At 42.0% G+C, this 19,785-nt stretch overlaps 1 protein-coding gene across 4 annotated transcripts in view; it reads left to right on the forward strand.

Moving 5' to 3' along the window:
• The first annotated feature begins 238 nt into the window (after window positions 1-238).
• The window catches only part of LOC117955504 (Down syndrome cell adhesion molecule-like protein 1 homolog), a 53,964-nt gene continuing 34,417 nt past the window's right edge, over window positions 239-19,785 (forward strand). For 3 of the 4 annotated variants that reach the window (XR_004659063.1, XM_034890042.1, XM_034890043.1), the window contains exons 1-3: window positions 239-476; window positions 10,915-11,235; window positions 13,840-13,986. Coding sequence is in view for 3 of the 4 variants with exons in the window: in XM_034890042.1 (XP_034745933.1) it covers window positions 254-476; window positions 10,915-11,235; window positions 13,840-13,986 (691 nt within the window). In the remaining variant the exon portion in view is untranslated. Of the gene's footprint in view, window positions 477-5,873; window positions 5,907-10,914; window positions 11,236-13,839; window positions 13,987-19,785 lie in introns of those variants that run through there. The other variant, XM_034890044.1, reaches the window with a different exon arrangement.

Raw genomic sequence — 19,785 nt, forward strand, 5'->3', positions numbered from 1 at the left:
TTTTAACATCCATATTGCGCAAAGAAAGACATCAGGGGCGCACAGGTGGGTGCGCTCTCCAAGGTGCCAACAGATCTGTCTGCGCATCTCCAACGCTCACATTAACTGGCAATTTACACACAACTGGACCAAAATCCAGTGTTCAGCTCACACCAACCCTCGGCTTCGCTGTGACCCATCGTTCCGCGGTGTTTGATTAGTGTAGGGAGGATGGATTTGTATGCACAGTAGTCTTGGGAGGAGAGGAGGGGACATGGGCGGGGCTGAGGCGCTTCCCATTTCCCCTGCATGCTTAGCGGGGCAGCAGGGCTGGAGAGACCTCCGGGGAGCACAGTCGCCAGTCCAGCACGGAGACCCGCCTGGCCAAAAAACCGCGCCTCACACTTGCCAGGATTGCCAAATATTCCTGAAAAATATACCTGCTATTTATGGCATGTGGCTTGTAACTTTACTCCTGCTGTACTCTCTCCAAGAAGGTAAGAAAATTTGAATTGCTTAAAAAAAAAATTCAATTCCTTCGCACTGGGTGCTGGAGTGTGTTTAAGTTGAATGAAAAGTGATAAATCATGGGAACCTTAATTGATTTGTGGCGGTGAATGCTACGTGGGGCTTGTTCTTTGATGTATCATCGGATGTTCTGTGATGAGGAATTGATTAAATGATTCTTTAAATGGAAATGTATAAACCTGCTGGAGCTGAACTGTTGGACATATTGTGAAAGTAAAGGTGTGAAGTGGGTTTTTTTCACCTTAAGTGGGGTTTTGTGGTTTTATGCAGCGGCCTCAGACGGTGCTGATAGCACGGATTGTTTTCGCATTACGAACTCCAGTTATGAATATGTAAAATGGCTGAATAGGGAGAATGAGGTGCAAATACAGGGAGGGTGAGAGAGAAGTGAAAACATGCATCGGCCTGCAATTATAGCAATTGATTAGCAATTTTAGAACAAATTCATTCAAAATGTAACAGTCCTGTAAAGTTAAATTGGGAATCAATGTGATTTTTGATATCTTGATGCTCTCATTGTGTAGCCTTTGCTAATTACAGCTGTTTTCATGGACTATTTGGCACAAGCTCTCGATGGCACAGAGATGCTCTCAATTTTTTAAGATGATAATTTTAGTTTTTTTGAAATCTTTTTCTGTGTGATGACAAATTGTTGCCATTTCAAATTGGATGCCAAATCAAAGGGCCCCTTTTTTCCACAACGGCCTTATTAGTTTAATAGATCTACTCCAGCATAAAGGCCATAATTGGTGCATTCAGATTTGCCCTCCTTATTTAATTCATTTGGTCTCCTCATTTTTTGTCCTTTTGTTTTATTGTGTTTATATAAAAGGTGGTTTATTTGTTTAAATGGATTATTTCGTGTTCGGTATATGCAGCAAATCTCTTACCATCCTGCAAAGTTGATCTTCTGCTATTACAGTGCATTATAATAATCCTAAACAAATCTGCGTCGAAAGTAACAGACATTTAACACTATCTCCACATGAGAGCATTTTCGAGGCCTTTGTCTAGCCTGCCTGTTTGGAGCCATGTTTACACATTGTTTTGGCCTGAGAGAGGGTGCCTTTATTTAGCAAAAAGTCTGGGGTTTGGTGGATTGGCTGAAGAGAGGGCCATGGCTGTTCTCTATGCAAACGAGGAGATTCAAATAGGACATTAGCTCCATTTGCCATTTTAAGTTCTGACATTTTCTCACATTTGTTTTCAAATATTCCCGAATATCAATTAGCAATTAGTTAAATAGGCTATGTGCTGCCTGTGTTTGTTGTCCATGTTGTGTTTTCCCTCAACTCTCTTAAATTCAGTTTCCCAAATGTTTGCTGTTGATTTAAAGCAATCATTCATCTTAAAAGATGGGATTTAAGAGCTTCTCTGTGGTATGCGGCTCTGCGGAATCTGCATATTAATATGCGCAAATTTATTTCACCTAATCAGAAACTCCAGGGGCGTGGGTGCAGATTATAGACTTGCCCGGTCATGTTCCTCACTAATAGCGCACCTGGACCCCGCAGACGTGTTCGCGCGCGTGCCAGCGCGTGCGTCACGGCTCGTGTATCTGTGTGTGTTTGTGTGTGTGTGTGTGTGTGTGTGTGTTGGTGGGTGCGCGGAGGAGGGGAAGTGGCGGGGACATCCCTCTTGGTTTTGTTGATAAATATTGGACAGTTTTGGATGTTATTTCTGCGGAAGCTAAACTGGGCGTCCACTACATGATTCTTTAAATATATTTTGAATATAAAAAATGTTGCTAAATATGTCAGAGAGACACATTCAGGTTTAGGGGGGTAATGAGGATGTAGGCTAATGAACGGATCTTTGAAAAGATGCGTGAAGGGTAACAGTTAACCAATTAGAGCACAATGCCTATCATTTTTCTTTAGTGATTTCAAAGATTATACCTGATTAAAGGATTTTATTGTGATTTTTAATAGGACAACACACCACAAAAATGGTGTGTTTTCTTCTATACCTACCCTTTTCATTTAAACTCACAGACCGTATTTGCTGTAATTGCGGATTAATTAGCACTGGATAAAATCCCCTTTAACATGCAGGCCTGCTGTAGGCCTAACTTTGAATGTAATATATAAAGTATAGAAGAAGAAAAAAAGGATTTGTGTAAAATCCAAACAATAAAACTAAAATTTTAATTTGACGTGTGCATAGCAATAAGGTGATCATTCACCCTGGCACACTCTTGTCCTCTCACTGCTCGCCCGCTACAAATAGAAATATGCAAAATCTCCCCCCCCCCCCCCCCCCCCCCTCTCCCCAGTCCAATTCCCTGCGCTGCCTGCACAATTAAAGCTGCAATCCGAGCTATAGGCACTACTCAATGATAGAGTGTGGTCCACAGGGGTGCCAATCATTACTCAGGCAGGGCTCAGGCCTACATTTACCATTTTACCAGCTCAAACCCGCCATTAGTTAATTTTACAAAAACATCTTAAAGACGGTTAAAGGAGAAATACCAAGCTCCCTGTGTGATTTTGGCTGTAATTTGCTCCTTTCAGGGGTTGCGCAGTACTTTGTTCTTATTATTTGAATTTCAAAATAAGGGAACTGTGCTCTAACAAAAGTATGACATATAAAAAAAAATCTTTGAACAGACTGTTGCTAGCCATTTCAAAAAATACCAAGGTCTGATAATTAATCAAACAACTTGACTCACATCCCCTACACTTTTCACTTTAAACAAAACAGCAGTTACAGATAATGTAACAACACAAATGTCAATTAATCTTCACAAATTAACAAGTCACAAAATAAAAAAAAATAAAAAGAAATTTGCAACAAATGTTGATCAATGTTGTTGCCTTATGGTAGCAAAGTGACAGCAGAGAAGCGGAGCTCATTGGACTTCCCAGCCCACCAATAGGATGTCACAGCTCTGTCGCTGGCATTCCTGCTCTCCCATTCGTCCTTACATTTCTTCTAAATCCCAACGAGATTATGAATAAGAACTAATCAGTTAAAACAACATTAACGACACCAAAAAGATGCAAATGAACACCGTCGACAGTGAGACATTCTTTTCCCAGCAAGAACTGCTAAATTGAGCCAGGCCTCCTCCAAATTTTATTGGATGCTGGGGCTGCACATTTTCAGGAGGGTGCGTTCAGCAAATGTCAAATCTCTGAAGCAAGTAGTTGTTTTTGTTGGATCTCTCTCTCTATCTCCATCTCTCTCTCCATCTCTCCCTCCCTTCACTGCTTCCTCTCGCAGTAACTCCCCTCCCTCTCTCTCCCTCATCACTAGGCAGAATTAAAGGTTGGGGGAGGGGCAGTTTATGCAGACTGTGCTGGGACTTGTGATCCACAGATTTGATATTCACATTAAGAGAGAAACTGGCTGCTTTGATGTAAGGGGGAGCAGGTCCCAGGGGACTGCTGAAGTAGCACACTTTTTTTTTTTTTTACTGACACAGCACAGGCCGGGGGGTGGGGTGTGGGTATTAGTGGTGGTGGTGGTGGTGGGTGGGGTGGGGAGCAGATTGTTGGGGACAGGGTGTAAAGAAAGACAGTAGGTGGGGAGCAGCGATGCCCCTTTGTTGATTAGATGTAACCCCGACAACCTTCCCCCCTACTTCTCCACCCACGACCACCTACTTATGCCAGACCCCTGAGGATTATCCATAAGCTTACACCTATCTTCTTCCCCCTGCATACCAACAATATTCAATTCACACCCCTTCTTACAGTGTGTCTCCTCCCACTTCCTCCTCCGCTGCTGTTTCCCCGCACGTTTCAAACCTCTAATCAAAAACACAACTTTCTGTCTCAAAATCACCTGAAGGGATGAATGACAGAGAGGTGGCAGGACAGGAAAGGGGGTGAAATGAAGCAGTTTCCAAAATAGCAAACACTGGAAGAGAGGAGAGAGAGGTTTTTGACAGTTCACATGACTGAAGCGCATGTCTTATATCTGTTAAGTTCACTCCTTTTGACCTTAACCACGTTTCCTATCTCCAATAAGGAGGAAATGGTGTGAAAATGATATTACCATGCAAGAATTGGCAAGACGGAGATGGGTGAGAGAAGAAGAAGATGTGGAGGTAATATGCCTCTGGTTGGGCACAGGGCGGTCTGGATGTGAGAATGTGAAACATTGGGGGTTCTGGGGTGTGTTTACCTCTTTATCACAATACAGTTGTGAGCAGTGTGTGTGTGTTTGTGTGTATGTGTGTGTGTGTGTGTGTGTGTGCGCATACACTTCTGTGCACACTCACATCCTGGAGAGGCGTAGATCAGCTGCATTATGCATGATGAAACCTTGCATAGGTTATGACTTCTGTTTCTCTGACATACATATTCATGCATGGCTCTCTGGCAGGATGTATAAAATAGTGGCTGCGACTGTGACAGCCTAAGCTTTACCTCCAGCACTATGCAGGGAGGGATGGTTCTTTCTCAGGTGCAGTGTCTGAACGAGGTTGCCTCCTCGGTGCAGGTGATCTGCAGCAACATCAGCAACACAGGAACTCCTACTGCAGCTTTGGTCAACACTGCTATCAGGGGACTGACTGTCCATGCTGCTGGGGTTAGAGCTTTTGGGATATGCAGCCCTGAGAAAAGTGGTGTCACCGAAATCAACAGCGCCATGTGGGTTGGATACAGTTGTCTCAAATTGTTGAAGTGCACATGCAGATTGTATTGTATTTCTATTATTTCAATCAACATAGAATAATGTAGAGCTGAAACAATTAGGTAATTAAAATTCGTCAGCTATTTTGAGGAATGATTAATCGTTTCAGCTTCACATTCTCTGCTTCCAGCTTCCGGGAGAGAAATATAAATCCTCCTTATGTGAGGATTTGCCACTTCTCTCTGTTTTCTATCATTATAAGCAAGAATGTCTTTAATTTTTGGACCAACCAAAATATGTGAAGACCTCACTCTGGGGACTTATGATTGCCATTTATCTTACTATTTTCTAACATTTTAGGGTCTAAATGATTGATCACTCAGCCTAATTAAAAAGAAATTGACATATTAATTGATAATAAAAATACATTGAGATATACAGGCCAAGAATATTGCGGGAATGCAATCTGACAGACCTTTAGGATATGGATATTAAGGATGGGTTTTAATGTTTTTACGTTTGTAATGTTCAAATTCAGCCTCATTTAGTTAATTTTGAATAACCAAGAGTTGATTACCAGATTTGGGTTTATGTTAAATTATTTTGGCCCATTGCCAAAACTTAAAAGAACTAGGATATGTAACTTTAAAATGTTTCTGAAACCTGTAACAGCAAACAAGAGTGACAGTTAAAAAATAGCCATTTTATAGCGTTTTTTTATTGATGCCTTTGGCGGAGTCCGATTTTTCAGATTATAGAGCACACATTCACAGATTTCGGTGTAACACCGGAAAAGCCTGTTAGTGAGTATGCAGGTAAAAAGTAGCAGGAGATTTCTGTATATGGGCCTTATTGTATTTTAGAAGTTTAGAAGTTATCTGCTTTAGTTTAAAGCTGATACGGGGACAGGGTCATCACAGAAATGGGAAATAAACAAAGAACATCTAGTTAAAAGCTAGCTAAAAGTCAAAATGAAAGAAACGGTCAAACTCAGGTTTTGGTCTACTATTTTCAAGTAAGCATGCTTGCCTTGAAGTGCACTATATAAAACTAAGTCATTATTGTGTTGGTTGCTAAAACAAACTCTTAATGCGTTGGCTTGTGACACAGTGACAGTGATAACGTTACTTGGTTTAGCTCACGATTAGGACTGGGACGGTATGGATATTTTTTTATGCCGCGGTTGAAAAGCAAGAAATTCCGGCGGTATACCGCACCCACCGCACGAGTTAGAGTTAGAATGGCAGAGTGCCTTAAGTGAGTGACGTCAGTGCCCGTGTGGTCACGCAAGGAGAACGAGCGGTAACAGGAGAGTAGCGTATAGGTGCTGCTGTGAGGAAAAGCTTCGCAAAAGTTGAGGTAAAGTGAGTTAAAAGTGAACAACAAAACAACAAGCTAGAGTTTCGCAAGACACAGTGGCTTTATCTGTTGTCAATACCGCATGTAAAGTTAATGACGTTACCCCCCCCCCCAAAAAAAACATCGGCTTAAACCTTAGCTAGCCTACAATATGTTGAAGCCCGTCTAGCAGCGGAGCGGGAAAAGAGGGCGACTCGGCTCTTTGCTAACGTATTCGCTCTACCAATATAAGCCGCTCTGTTTTAGGCTTCGAAACGTTTTATTGGGATAAAGCTTTAAACAGAAGGACACTCCGCTAGCTGCTATGCTAATGTACAGCGGTAAACACTGCAGCTGTGACGTTATTGTGCCTACCTCTTCCCTACCGTGTAGCCTATGTTGTTATGTGTCATGGAACCCCAACTCGCCAAAGGTCGGGTTTGCTCTATCTTTTGATACATTTTGTTTAAAAAAAACAACCTTAAATCCATGTAAGACACAATGTCATCAGACACAATCCATGTCATTAGAATCAATCAACCCATGTCATTAAACACAACGTGGCCGTGCACACGTGCAGGCCAATATTTAAGACGCGGTAGGCTTCACGTGACCGCGGTAAAGCGGTAACCATCCCAGCCCTACTCAGGATCATAGACTGTATATATATTGAAATATTAAAATTAAAGGTCTATGCTCAGGATACATCGAAAGTAGGCTAAGTTATATTATGCAAAACTTCAAATGCAATGCATCTCTAACTTACTCTCTTATTGTAAGTTATTGCTTTTCTGTTTGAGCAAGCTAACCCCATAATGTAGGAGGGTACTACAGCACCGTAAAGAAAAGACCTTTACGACAGAAAGTGTAGTAAAAACGCTACCGCTTTTGTCCAAATGGGCTGCTGGAATCAACACAAACTGAAAGTTGCATATAGCCACTTTGACTGTAACAATCTAACAATTGATCTGTTACAGGGAAACATCCCTGTTCTGTCAAACTTCATAATTCTTGGCCATTATGGCTCAATTTGATCATGTCGGTGTGTTTGAGGTACAATATCCAAGGGGTTGAACTTTATAAACATGAACACTTGCGTTAAGGGTTTGTGCAACTGGCCCAACTTGAATTTTGACATTCACATTTCAGTACTTTTTCATTTGGATTCAGCCACAACAAATATCTGTTTACCATGCAGTCTCTTTCGTTTACCTCACCGTTGGTGCATGTGGCATTTTGTTTTCTTGCCATACAGGCCGTCTATGCAGGTTGGCACAGTTGGTGTGTAATGTTTTGACTGTTGGTCTTAAATGGAGTGGAAAGTCCACCAGTCTGGCACAAACCAGGACTGTGCCAGTTGAGTTTTGGAGCACGTTCAGCTCGATGCTCTGATGTTGCTGTTCCTGACCACACCTAACCAAAAAGCAGTTTTTTCCACACTGTCGCTGACTGGCTTGGCCACCGCTGGCATGTCTGGCATTTCAGGCATTTACACCCTATTTCTTTTACAAAACTTTACAAAATAGTTGGTTATACACACCAAAATGAAAACTATTACACTTCCTGCTTTCTGTATGTATGCTCATCTCTATGCCATTTAAACATATTTGCTTACTTCAGCAGTTTATTTTTGCAACTTTCAAATATTTGAGACGCTGTGACAAAATGTGGGGTTTTGTGACTTGAAGTTTCTAAATTTAGATTGTTCAGTGGGTCACTGTTGTTAGGCTAAAAATGTTGAGTTGTTCTTGTTTCAGTCACAGCTTCCAATTGCCAGTGCCACCATGGCAACCTACTCTGTCTCTTCTCAGTGTGACTGAGCGCTGAGAGCTGCTTTTGGAGTGTGTATGTGTTTATGTGTATGCATGTGTGTGTGTGTCGGGTGAGTGCATGTGTGGTTTGCCTGGTTTTGACAGGCTCTGAGTGGTGGGAGTTTGCTCTGATCCCCTTTCTATTCCACTTCCTACTCCATCAGTCCCAGTGCTCCCCAGCCTCCCCCCCCCCCCAGTGCCCGGGCCCCCAGGCCATATAATCTACTGTATGAGAGGCTCTCCTGCTGCCCAGCCCCCTCAAGCTCTCAGGGTGACCCCCTCACTCTTCCACTTTAGTCCTGTCCCCCCATTGGGAGATTATAGATATTGCAATCTTTAATATGGGCTTTATGCTCAGGGGCCATTATCAGTAATCTGCAGAGGGGAGGGAGTCTGACCTGGTTTTTGCAGCCCACCACTGGACTGCCAGACACATTTTCAAATACCATCTGTAACATTCTGCCCAGATTTATCAATCTCTAGTCAACTATGGAGAGTAGCACTTCTTTGAAAGGAAGCCGGAATTATTAACAAACCCTCATGCATGAAAGTGATCGCTATGTCTTTTTTTCGATCTGGTTCACTGAGCTTATTGCCAGCACAGTGAAACTGTTGATGTTTTTTTTCTTCTGTTTTCATCACCCATAGCTTAAAGCTGTGTGTGGTTTTGTTTTGTTTTAATACTCCAGAAGGTCATATCAGATTGTGATTCTCTGCATCACAACATCACAAAGTTAATACTCCTTGTTTACACTGATTGTTCAGATTTTCACAACTATTTTGGGTATTGTGCTTCGTGTACCTGTGAAAACCTAATGACAGTGTGAGCAGTGGGGATATTTCTCTCTCATCCCGTTCCCTGAATCCAACGGCATGCCTTCATGATTATTCAAAAAGGATGTGTCAAAGCTTCTTGAACAAGACCATAATTTAGCTAGTACAGCACAACACCAAAAGTGAGTTTCACAATTAGCTGGCGTTAATACGAATCCGGTGAACATATGATCCGGACCACAGGGGATCAAGAACCTTTTTGACTTAAAAAAAAACAAAACAATTAATCAATAAGTCGATCAACAGAAAAATTATTTTGAAGATCAATTCATCGTTTTCAAGCAAAAATGCTAAATATTAGTTGTAGCCCCTCAGCTGTGAGAATTTGCTGCTTTTCTTTCTATTACATAATAATAGATTTAAGATCTTTGAGTTTTGAGTGTTGGTCACACACGCAATTTAATGACTTCAACTTGGGCTGTAGGGAATTTTGAAAGGCATTTATCACTGTTTTCTGGACCCAAATGATTAATAATGTATCAAAATGTATCTGCTGTTACTGTATTAACATTTTTTGTGGTCCATTTTACAGTCTTATCTCTAGATCTTTTTTATTGATATGTTTTCATGACATTTTTGAATATAGTAGAGTCCCAGACCTTCATTTTTTCAATGCAGGTTTTTGCAACAGGTTACCACGTTAGAAGAAGTAATCAGAACTGTTTTGTAACACAAATACTATGAAATAAGGAGCATTAGTAAGGATTAAGTAGAAAATAAAACACTAAATTATTAATTATTTTGAAATTTAATCAATCAAAAATGCCAAACTTGTTGATTCTACCACTGATACTTTTGTATTTATTTTTAAGCAATACATATTGACTTTTGGAGTTTCCATAATTTCAACAAGTATCAATCAATCAATCAATCAATCTAAAATCAATTTGATCCATTTTGTAAAAAAGACAAACAAACAGTCATGACAAACAAACAATTTCATCCAATTTGGATCCACGTCCAGCTCTTACAGTATCTGTTGGTATCTTTTAATGACCTTCTATGCTGAAAGGGCTGGTGGCGCGTGGTGTGTATAAGATGATATAATTTAGAAGCAGTGATGGTTAACATCCACATCGGTCCATCAGCACCCCCCCACCCCCCACCCCCACCCCCACCCCCTCTCAAACACTAACTCTTCTTTCTCTTCTAATCTTTCCTATTACGACCCCAAGTTTACTAGACTTCCCCCTCCTCCTTACCTCTTCTCACTCCTTTCTCTGCTGGAGCTGTATGTGTTTAATCTGAGTGCCAATGAAGAACATTTGTGTGTGTGTGTGTGTGTGTGTGTGCGTGCGTGTGTGAGAGAGTGTGTGCGTGCATGTGTGAGAGAGTGTGTGCGTGCATGTGTAAGAGAGTGTGTGCGTGCATGTGTGAGTGTGTGTTAAATATGTAAGGAGATTAAATAGACTTAAATCTCTGCGTCTGGCATAGAAATTCCAATCACATAACCTATCATCGAGTTCCCTCTCTCTGTCTTTAGTTGTGTATGTGTGCACACACTGTACGGAGGTAACAGGCTCCTCCTCCCTCCGATCCATCTAAACCATCACAGGCTTTAGCCCAAATCCCTGGCTTTCTGAATCACATGACTGATGTTTGCAGCTGGACATTTGACATATATTTGTTATGATTATTTTGCAACACATTTGAAGGGCATTCCCACTCTGTCCATTTTATTGTCCAATAATGTGATGCCAATTGCTTTAAGTGAGTGGCAGTGGAATCCTGTTAGCTTGTATGTGTGTGTTTACACAGTGTATACAGCACGGTGCTTATTGTTTGCCACTCACCTCCACCACGACCTGTTCGGTGATGTGTTGTCTGTTTGCCCCTGCAGTACACAGTGAGGATGTGGGCTCCACCAGGCTGTACTTTGTGAATGCCTCCCTGCAGAGGGTAACCTACTCCAGCTCGGTGGGGGTGTCCCTGCCCTGTCCAGCAGGGGGCACCCCCAGTGCCATACTGCGCTGGTACCTGGCCACCGGCGACGACATCTACGACGTGCCCCACATCCGCCACGTGCACGCCAATGGCACCCTACAGCTGTACCCCTTCTCCCCCTCGGCCTACAACAGCTACATCCACGACAACGACTACTTCTGCACTGCCGAAAACCAAGCCGGCAAGATCCGCAGCCCCAACATCCGCATCAAAGCTGGTGAGTTGGGACCACAGTCGGGACAGGGGAATGGGCCTGAGAGCAAAGCAAGACTGAAAGGTGTGAAAGATTGAGATGGAAAAAAGGACAGTTATGGATCAAAACACCAAAGTGAGACACAACATGATGAGGAATGGAGCAAAGAGAGACAGTTGTGAAAGCATAAAGTAGAGCAGATGTGATTGGCAGCTGCAAAAAGCCCTACCCACACACAGAATCACCTGCCCTAAAATAGCCCGTCTCGACCTGAACACAGATTGACCTAGAACACAGTCTACAGAGAGAACATCTGTATCACATACTATACCGGCCTCGGCCTTTGCTCACACCTATTTGACTGAGCTGGTAATGAACCACTGCACTTTATACCGACATAACCCCTTCAGCTCCATCTACAGCATGGCACCATCTGGTAGGATGAAATGCAAAACACAACCCCTCCAGTACTTAGAATTAAGTAACAACTCCAACGTGATACTTTTTAAATGATATAACCAAATCAGAAAAGGAGGATAAAGTGTGACTATAGGTTGTATCACATGACCAGATCAAGATCATACTTATTGACACTCCTTTTTTTAAAAAGGTTGGCACAATAAAGGCCATCAGGAAATTGACGGCCACTTAAGGAATCTTTTTTAAAGCTTTACGAGGTGAAAAAAACAAGTGATAAGGATGTCTGTTCTAAGTGTCAGTGACCTTATCACCGTCTTTTACAGCTATGCGCTTACTCAGCTAAAACAGGGACATTTTATAACATTATACAATTTTTATAAATATACTGTTACTGTACATAAAAATACACCTGTTTTCAGTAAATATAATAAAAAATATTATTAGATTTTTATGTAGACATCAGTGAGAATAAAGACTCAACTGATTAACACTATTAGATATTATAGGTAGTCTATTTTTAGACATTTTGACCAAAAACTCCCTCTGTTGCCATCATATTCATTTTCTGTCCTCCTCCCCCCTGCTCTCTCGTTCTTCAAACTGTCCTCTTGTGCAGACTAAATATAGCCACAGCACACTTCTTTAATTATCTCTCATTAACAAACCTAATTGGTGCTTTCCATTGATTGGACTGTGTGAGCCTGCTTTAATAAGCCAGACCTCATCTAAAGTAAAATAGTACGTCTGGGGGTTTGGGTCTCTACCGCTCTAGAACCAGCAGAGAGATACTTCACCAAACAGTTACATCAAACCGCAGCTGGAACAAAGCTACAGCTGGATGTTAGTTACACTGCATCTATTGTCCCCCCCCCCCCCCCCCCCCCCCCCCCCCCCCCCCCCCCCCCCCCCCCCCCCCTTCCCATCATTCATTCAGGCCATTTGTTCCCTCCCCCTTCCCTCCTTCCATCAACATCTGTTTTCATATTCTGCCTCCCAACACTGACCTGAACTAATACTCATATTCATTCTAATACTAATACTAGCGCCAAGTTGAGGATTTGAGCCAGGACCCTGAGCTGCATGCCAGCCGGTTGCTGCCTTCATTCCCACATGACCCAAAAGCCTGGCCTCGGGAGACGAGGGATTAGCATGAACCAAACATCCTGCAGCCAGCGGCCACTGTCGGGCCCCGGCAGCTCCGGTGCACAGGTTACGGTCAGACAGGATGCGGGCGCTTTGTCATGGGGTTCAGTCCTGTGGCCGCTGTGCCATCAAACAAGAATTGACAGGGGTCTCATGGAAATCACGTTTACTGCTTTATGGCTAACAACAATTTCTAAGCCAATTCTCATCAGTGGGGGTTCAATCCATATTATTTTCGAAGAATTTGACAGATGTGCTTTATTCCACCCATCTGTTCAAAGAAGATGCAAATGCCTGTGTTCTTGAATGTGTTTCCCCCTTGCAGCAGGAATGCATGCAGGCTGTCATCGTGTCTGTTACCAGGGAAGGGACTCCGAACCAGTTTCTTAGCAACCTTCGGATACGTCCTAGCTTTCATGTGATTTTGCTAATGAGTCCCTGCTTATTCACCAGAGTGTAAAATATTGCATGAACCTGCATCCTGAAGCACCAACAACCCTTCAGTTTACTTTAAATGCACAGCTCGCTCCGTTGTATTCCCATGAAGTTCTGTGCAAAAACAAGAGTGTCAGTGTTTCGGGATGATGTCACGCCAAAGCTAGAAAATAATTTCCATGATTATCTTGCTTAAAGGTGGCTCGCACTATTTGTGGTGGAAGCGGATGCAGTTCAAACAGCATGAGAGTAGGCCAGTAATTTCCAATGAATAAATGTGGAGTTCTGTAGGAATTGATGAAAGGGCGTTTTGCTCTGGAGTGTTAATGTGTTGTTTTTGATGATGTAAACATGAGCAGATAATTGTTTTTGTCTCAGAAGAAGAAGGCTCACAAGGTGACAATATCTTCATGATGTTCATCCATTGCCAATGCATCTTCTGGATAGATGTTGAAGATAGATTAGATAGATTTTACAAAAAAAAAGTTTAAAGATATTATCTGTAGATAATTTTTTTAGTAAAATCACAATGGGTCACCACACCTCAACTTCTGCATTCAATGGTAGGAAACTCCTGCATTTTAAAGCTGTAGGTATGAGTTAATATAATTTGTGCGGTGTGTTTTTTAGTTTTCAGGGAGCCCTACACCGTGCGGGTGGCGGATCAGCGCTCGATGCGGGGCAACGTAGCTGTGTTCAAGTGCCTCATCCCCGCTGCCGTGCAGGAGTACGTCAGCGTCGTGTCCTGGGAGAGAGACACTGTTTCCATCGTACCAGGTAGGACGTCACATAAGTGAATCTGGATTATCCTGGGGTGGGCAGGTTGATTCATTTCATAGGATTTAGGTATGTCTTTATCTTCTGTGTGTGTGTGTGTGTGTGTGTGTGTGTTTGTGTGTGTGAGCGCGTGTGTGCGTGTATGCGTGCGCGTGTTTTTGTTTGTGTGTGAGGACAGCTGATGCACCGCTGCGCTCTATGTTTGACCGAACTCTTAACTCGTGTCTTCTGTCTGCTCACTGTTCTGGATCACTGATCTGGTCCTCCTTCTCCTCCTTCCTCCCTGCTGGATATCTCCTCCCTTACTCTCTTTGTCTTGCTCTACTCTTCAGAAATTTACCTTTTACCGCTTTTACATCTCATCACATACAGTTGTTTTCCCCCCAATGTCAAATCCTGCCTTTAATTGTGATTGACACTACGTTAGATAGACTCTCCTCCAAGTTACATGACTCTTCCACTGTTCTTCAGATCTATTCCTGTCCTCTCCCTGCTTGTCTTAGCACCATGTCCTTCAAGAAGAGGGCCACAATTAGAGACATAGGATGTCAATAGGACTGTGCCCCCACATTCGTCTTCATTAACCTCATTTGTGTGTGAGTGGGTGTGCAAGAGAGAGAGAGAGAGAGAGAAATGTGGTGTTGTTGATGTAGTTGTTTTGTCTGTTGTTGTTTGTGAAAACATTGAGTGTTATATAATGCAATTATACATTTTGTGTAATGTACTTTTGAGATTCATACCTGTGTATTTTCTACATTTAAAATGCTTGCAATAACAATGTAGGAGAGTGGGATGAGAGGTAGAGAAGAAAAACGAACCAAAGGAAGGGAAGCAAGGAGGGTAGTAGGGCAAGAATGGCCTCAGGTCCTGGCAGATGGCGTTTTATATTATATGTATGCAAAACACACAGACACTGTGTCACACATACACATGCACCAAGGTTGCAGTAGTTTATTTTTATTATTTCGTTTACTTGTTTAATTAGAATTACAGTTTTAATGTACACAGTACAGTATTGTAGTGTATTACTGTACTTTGTGTCACATTTCTGTCTATTACACATTTTTTAGAATGACCAAAAAAGCTTTCTAACATTACTCAATGCTGTAATTTTGTAATTTTACTCATTTCACTTTTAGCTAAATGCATAAAAGTTTGTTGTACACACACACACACACACACACACACACACACACACACACACACACACACACACACACACACACACCAGTCATTTTCTGTTAACAAATTATAGAATTAGATTTTATTATATATGCTATGTTTTGTTTTAATTTTTGTTTTTAAATGACATTTGTTTAAATCATTATGTCTTTATTCAATGATTCTACCTTTCCCTGCCATCCCTCTTTACGTTAAGAGTTCCCGCCATGTTTCCTAAACGTCGATACAGTTGATCTGATTTGGATGTGCCAGTCCTGTGTGTGTGTGTGTGTGTGTGTGTGTGTGTATTTCAGTTATTTTTGTACGTATGGGGTGTTGCGGTGAATACCATCGTGAGGCTGCTGTGTGTAATTAGGGCTATATAGGTCAGTTGATGAGCAGTGACTGTGAGGATCAGATGTTGAACATGATGAGCTGCTCACTGAACTTTTGCATCCGTACGACAGCGGCACACACAAACACAACAAGCACTCGCAATGCGGCCATGTTCAACCTTGACCCCGACCCACGGCCAATCAAAGCAGTCACTTATCTGCAACATGACCTATAAAACACAGCACGTCTGCAGAACAGTTTGTAATCTGAATATTGAATGGATGCACATGTATGCACAAAAGCTATGCATACATACACATCCAGCGAATATCAATATACAGTAGATCCATGTGGTTATATAAATTGCCCAATGAAAACATTATTGACGGTGATATCCAACTCCTCAATTAACCATCTCTTGAGTTACTTAAACATCAATGGTCAAACTCACTTTCTTTCTTACTCCCTCCCCCCTACTCAGCCAGCAAAGGACTGTCTGGATAGGTCTAACAAAGATGTGAAAATTAAAATTGATTTTGTGACTGAGAGCTCTCCGCAAGCGATTGAGTGGGTGGTTGCCTGTCTGGCCTGTCACTATTTCCTTCCTTAAGAAACACAGCAGAAGGAGTTGCAATTGATTTCAAGGGAGTAAATCCATATGTTGTGATCTTTTTTTTTTCTTCTTTTTTTTTTAAAATCAAAAACATTCATTTCATAATTTTTCATGAATGCTTGTTCCTGGGCCTATCCCAGAATGCAACAAAACACCCTGGGCTTTCTGGCGGTCAATCATACACGGAAGAGAAAGAGACAATCACATTCGCAAGAACTGACTTGCATGTCTTTTATTTTGTTAGCTGTCTCTGTGGTAACAAAAACTCTGCCTAGGATGTTGTGTGGTTTGGTATTGATAAAGAGGGACATTGTGTGCTAATATCCACTGCAAACAACAAGTCAAAGCACTCAACCATCACTGAACTTTCTTTGGATTTTACGGTAAAAACAATGCTCTGGTGGGCTGTGATTTGCTGTTCCGCGTAGTTGCACGACAAAAGAAAAAATAGCATTGGTTCTATTTTCCAGCTGCAAGTGTCTATCTTAGTGATGATGATTTCATTAGTTTAAACACACTTTACGCATTGATTTTTTTAAACATTTGAGTTGACTTTAATTAGAGGTATTGGTGCATTCAAGTCATCTACCTTCAGAGCAGCATTTGTGCCACCACAGGCTCCCACTGCAGTTCCTTCCTGTGTGTCTTCTCTCTGATTCCCCACCGTTTAAATACAAAATAAGATTTCAAAAGTGATGAGTGAAAAGTGATTTTTTTGCAATGAGGAATTATTATAAGCAGACCCTGATTAGCAGGACAATCACATACTGCTCTGAAGGCTGAGTTGATGACATAACAAAAAGCAGCCATGCCCTCTGAACCCCAACAGGTTCCATTTTGTCAAACACACATGTTACCCATCTGGAGGGGCGTGTGTGTTGTTTGTGTGTGTGTGTGTGTGTGTGTGTGTGTGTGTGTGTGTGTGTGTGTGTGTGCGCGCGCGCGTGCGTCCTAACCTGCCCCACTTTCCTGTCTGGCCGGAAAAGTAAGGGGTTTTGTTTGGGGGGTTGCATGCAGACTGACCTATTTCCCCCTCACTTGCCCGTCCCATGCCATCCCTGTAGTTAAGCTTTGTGTGGGTGCGCGTGTGTGTGAGCCTCATAATACAATGGAGCCCTGCTTGTCTGAGTAGTGATCTGAAGGAGGAAAGCTGGAATGGAGACAGAAATTGAGGGTTTGTGGACGGGAATAAAAACAACAGTGGGACACAGAGAGTGTTCATCTTGCAGATCGAGGCCGTCAGTCTAACCAGCAGAAAGCTAATGAGTGGCTCCGATGAATAGAGACTGGACCAGCAGATGGCTGCGGCCACATGGTGGTCCGCAGAAGATGCCCAACCTTACTCCATCTAATCCACCTGCCACACAGTTTGGCCTTGTTTATGTATTTGACACATAAACAGTAATTTAATACACATGCCCACAAAACCCAGAGCTGAAAAGCACTGACAGAAGGGAAAAATTACACTTTATGGATGAGATTAGAAAAAAAAATAGATCAGAAAACTCTTTTTGCACTCATCAACACTTCACCTACTCATCCTCAGTATTCTCTTTTTTTACCATCTTTGTACTGTAAGAAGAACATATTTTCTCTCCATCTTGTTCTACTTCCTCTTGGTCAAATTAGACAGGATACAGATGTGTTTTGCATGCATACATACCATTGACAGACACTGCTTGGACTGTACATTTCCATGATACTGTGAGAGGAATGGTGTATTCTATCGCATCATTCTAGCTAAGTCTCCGTTGTGTTGAAAGTAAGGTGGATATAATCTGTCGGTGTATAAATGCTGAGTCATCAGGCCTTAATGTGAACTTGGATCCTAATGGGCGGTGAGGTCACTTGCAAGCTACATTACAGATCAATCCTCTGCCCCTGGGGTCCCTGCTGGAAGTCAAGTGGTTCAACAGAGAAACAACAACACACACACACACACACACACACACAGGTATTCATTGGGAGCTCGTTGAAAAATACAGTTGCGTTAATCAATTTGTAGGATGAAGTTGCAGGATGAAGTTACAGTAACTAAGTTAAACTCGTTAGATTGCAGGGACTTAAGTTTGAAGATGATGATTTGAGTGGTTGAGTGGGCTGAAAATAATGCAAATAATTTCCATTAGCATTTAACCTGCTAATTATTTAGTCAGTTTATCGTTTTTTTCTAAAACAAATGTCTAAAAAATGTTTTAATTTACCACAGCGCAAAATGGAAGTCATCAATATCTTGTTTTATCCAACTGACACTCCAAAATCCAACGTTATTCTGTTTATAATTATATAAAACAGAGAAAATGATCCAATCTTGACTTTCCAGAAGCTGTTACCAGCCATCAAAATGACAAAAATGATTAATAGATTATCAAAACCGTTTCCATTAATAAAGAATAGTTTGTTCCATTACAAGGGGTTTTGGACCATATGGAACAAATGTTTCTTAATTGTTTATTGGGCCTTTACATATACAATATGTACAGTATTTAAATGTTAAAATATATATTTGAAATAAGTATATTATGTATGGAGGTGAATTTGTTAAGTGCAAAATGTTATATATTTATGTATACCTGCTCTCCCTATGGCCCCAGCATTCTGCAGTACTTGACAGTTCTAAAACAGTTGTGTGTGTATATACAGTGTATATATACATATATATATATATATATATATTTCCCCTTTCTTAGACCATGCACGTACTGAAGCTTTTCCTCTCAGTAATTAAAAAGTTAGTGTTGTAAGGCTCCACGCAGGTGCAGTGAGGAGAGAGGTGACAAAGGCAGAGGGACCTCATGGAGAGCAGTGGTGTGTTAGGACACAATGTCTGTTTGTAAATCTGTGCTTTTGCACTCAGAGCAGGAATACATTAATAGATACACTTGTCTGGGACACTGCAGACTCTTGTAAACACCGGTCTGACACACACACATACACACACTCGCTTCTGCAAAGTACATATGTACAAGCCTGCCCCCTACACGCGCACACACACACACACACACACACACACACACACACACACACACACAAACATCACCCTCGAAAGTAACACAATAAAGCCATTTTCAGATTTTGCACGAAGCTGCCTGAATTTGGAGTACTCATTAAACATTAACTCTGGATACATTAAGGCTCTGCTCTGCTCTGCTGTATGGCGGGTGTCCTGTTGTTGTGCTCGGGCTGCCTGGGTGCAGCAGGACGTGGTGTGACAGAGGAGGACCGGGACCACGTGGCATCCCCTGGGCTCATTGAACAGAACCCCATCGACTGTTGCCCTCTGTCAGCTCCACCCTCTAGTCTCACACCCTCCCTCCCTCACCTTAGCCTCCTCTGCTTCTGCCTCTGTCCCACATGGCACACAGCATGTCCATGGGGGTTAGTGGGAGACATTAAAGACTAAATTATGCAGCAGAAGGTGCCGTTATTACCTATGTACACATGCAAACATATGTAAAATCATCTAAGAATGACAAAACAACATAGAAATGTATTACCTTTTAACCGCTCAATCACAGTTTCCAATGCAACCAATTTATTCTGCAGTTTGTTCACCTCTTTTTTTCCCCCTTCTTCTTTCTCCGGGTATGTTTGCCCCTCTCACATTTGCCCCAGTGTGCTGAGCAGGGCAGGAACAGATGGGGTGCTGGCAGCCATCTTTTACTCAGTTAGGTTGAGTAGGCACGTGG

This window comes from Etheostoma cragini, chromosome 13 (assembly GCF_013103735.1).
Source record: "Etheostoma cragini isolate CJK2018 chromosome 13, CSU_Ecrag_1.0, whole genome shotgun sequence".
NCBI classification, from domain to species: Eukaryota; Metazoa; Chordata; class Actinopteri; order Perciformes; family Percidae; genus Etheostoma; species Etheostoma cragini.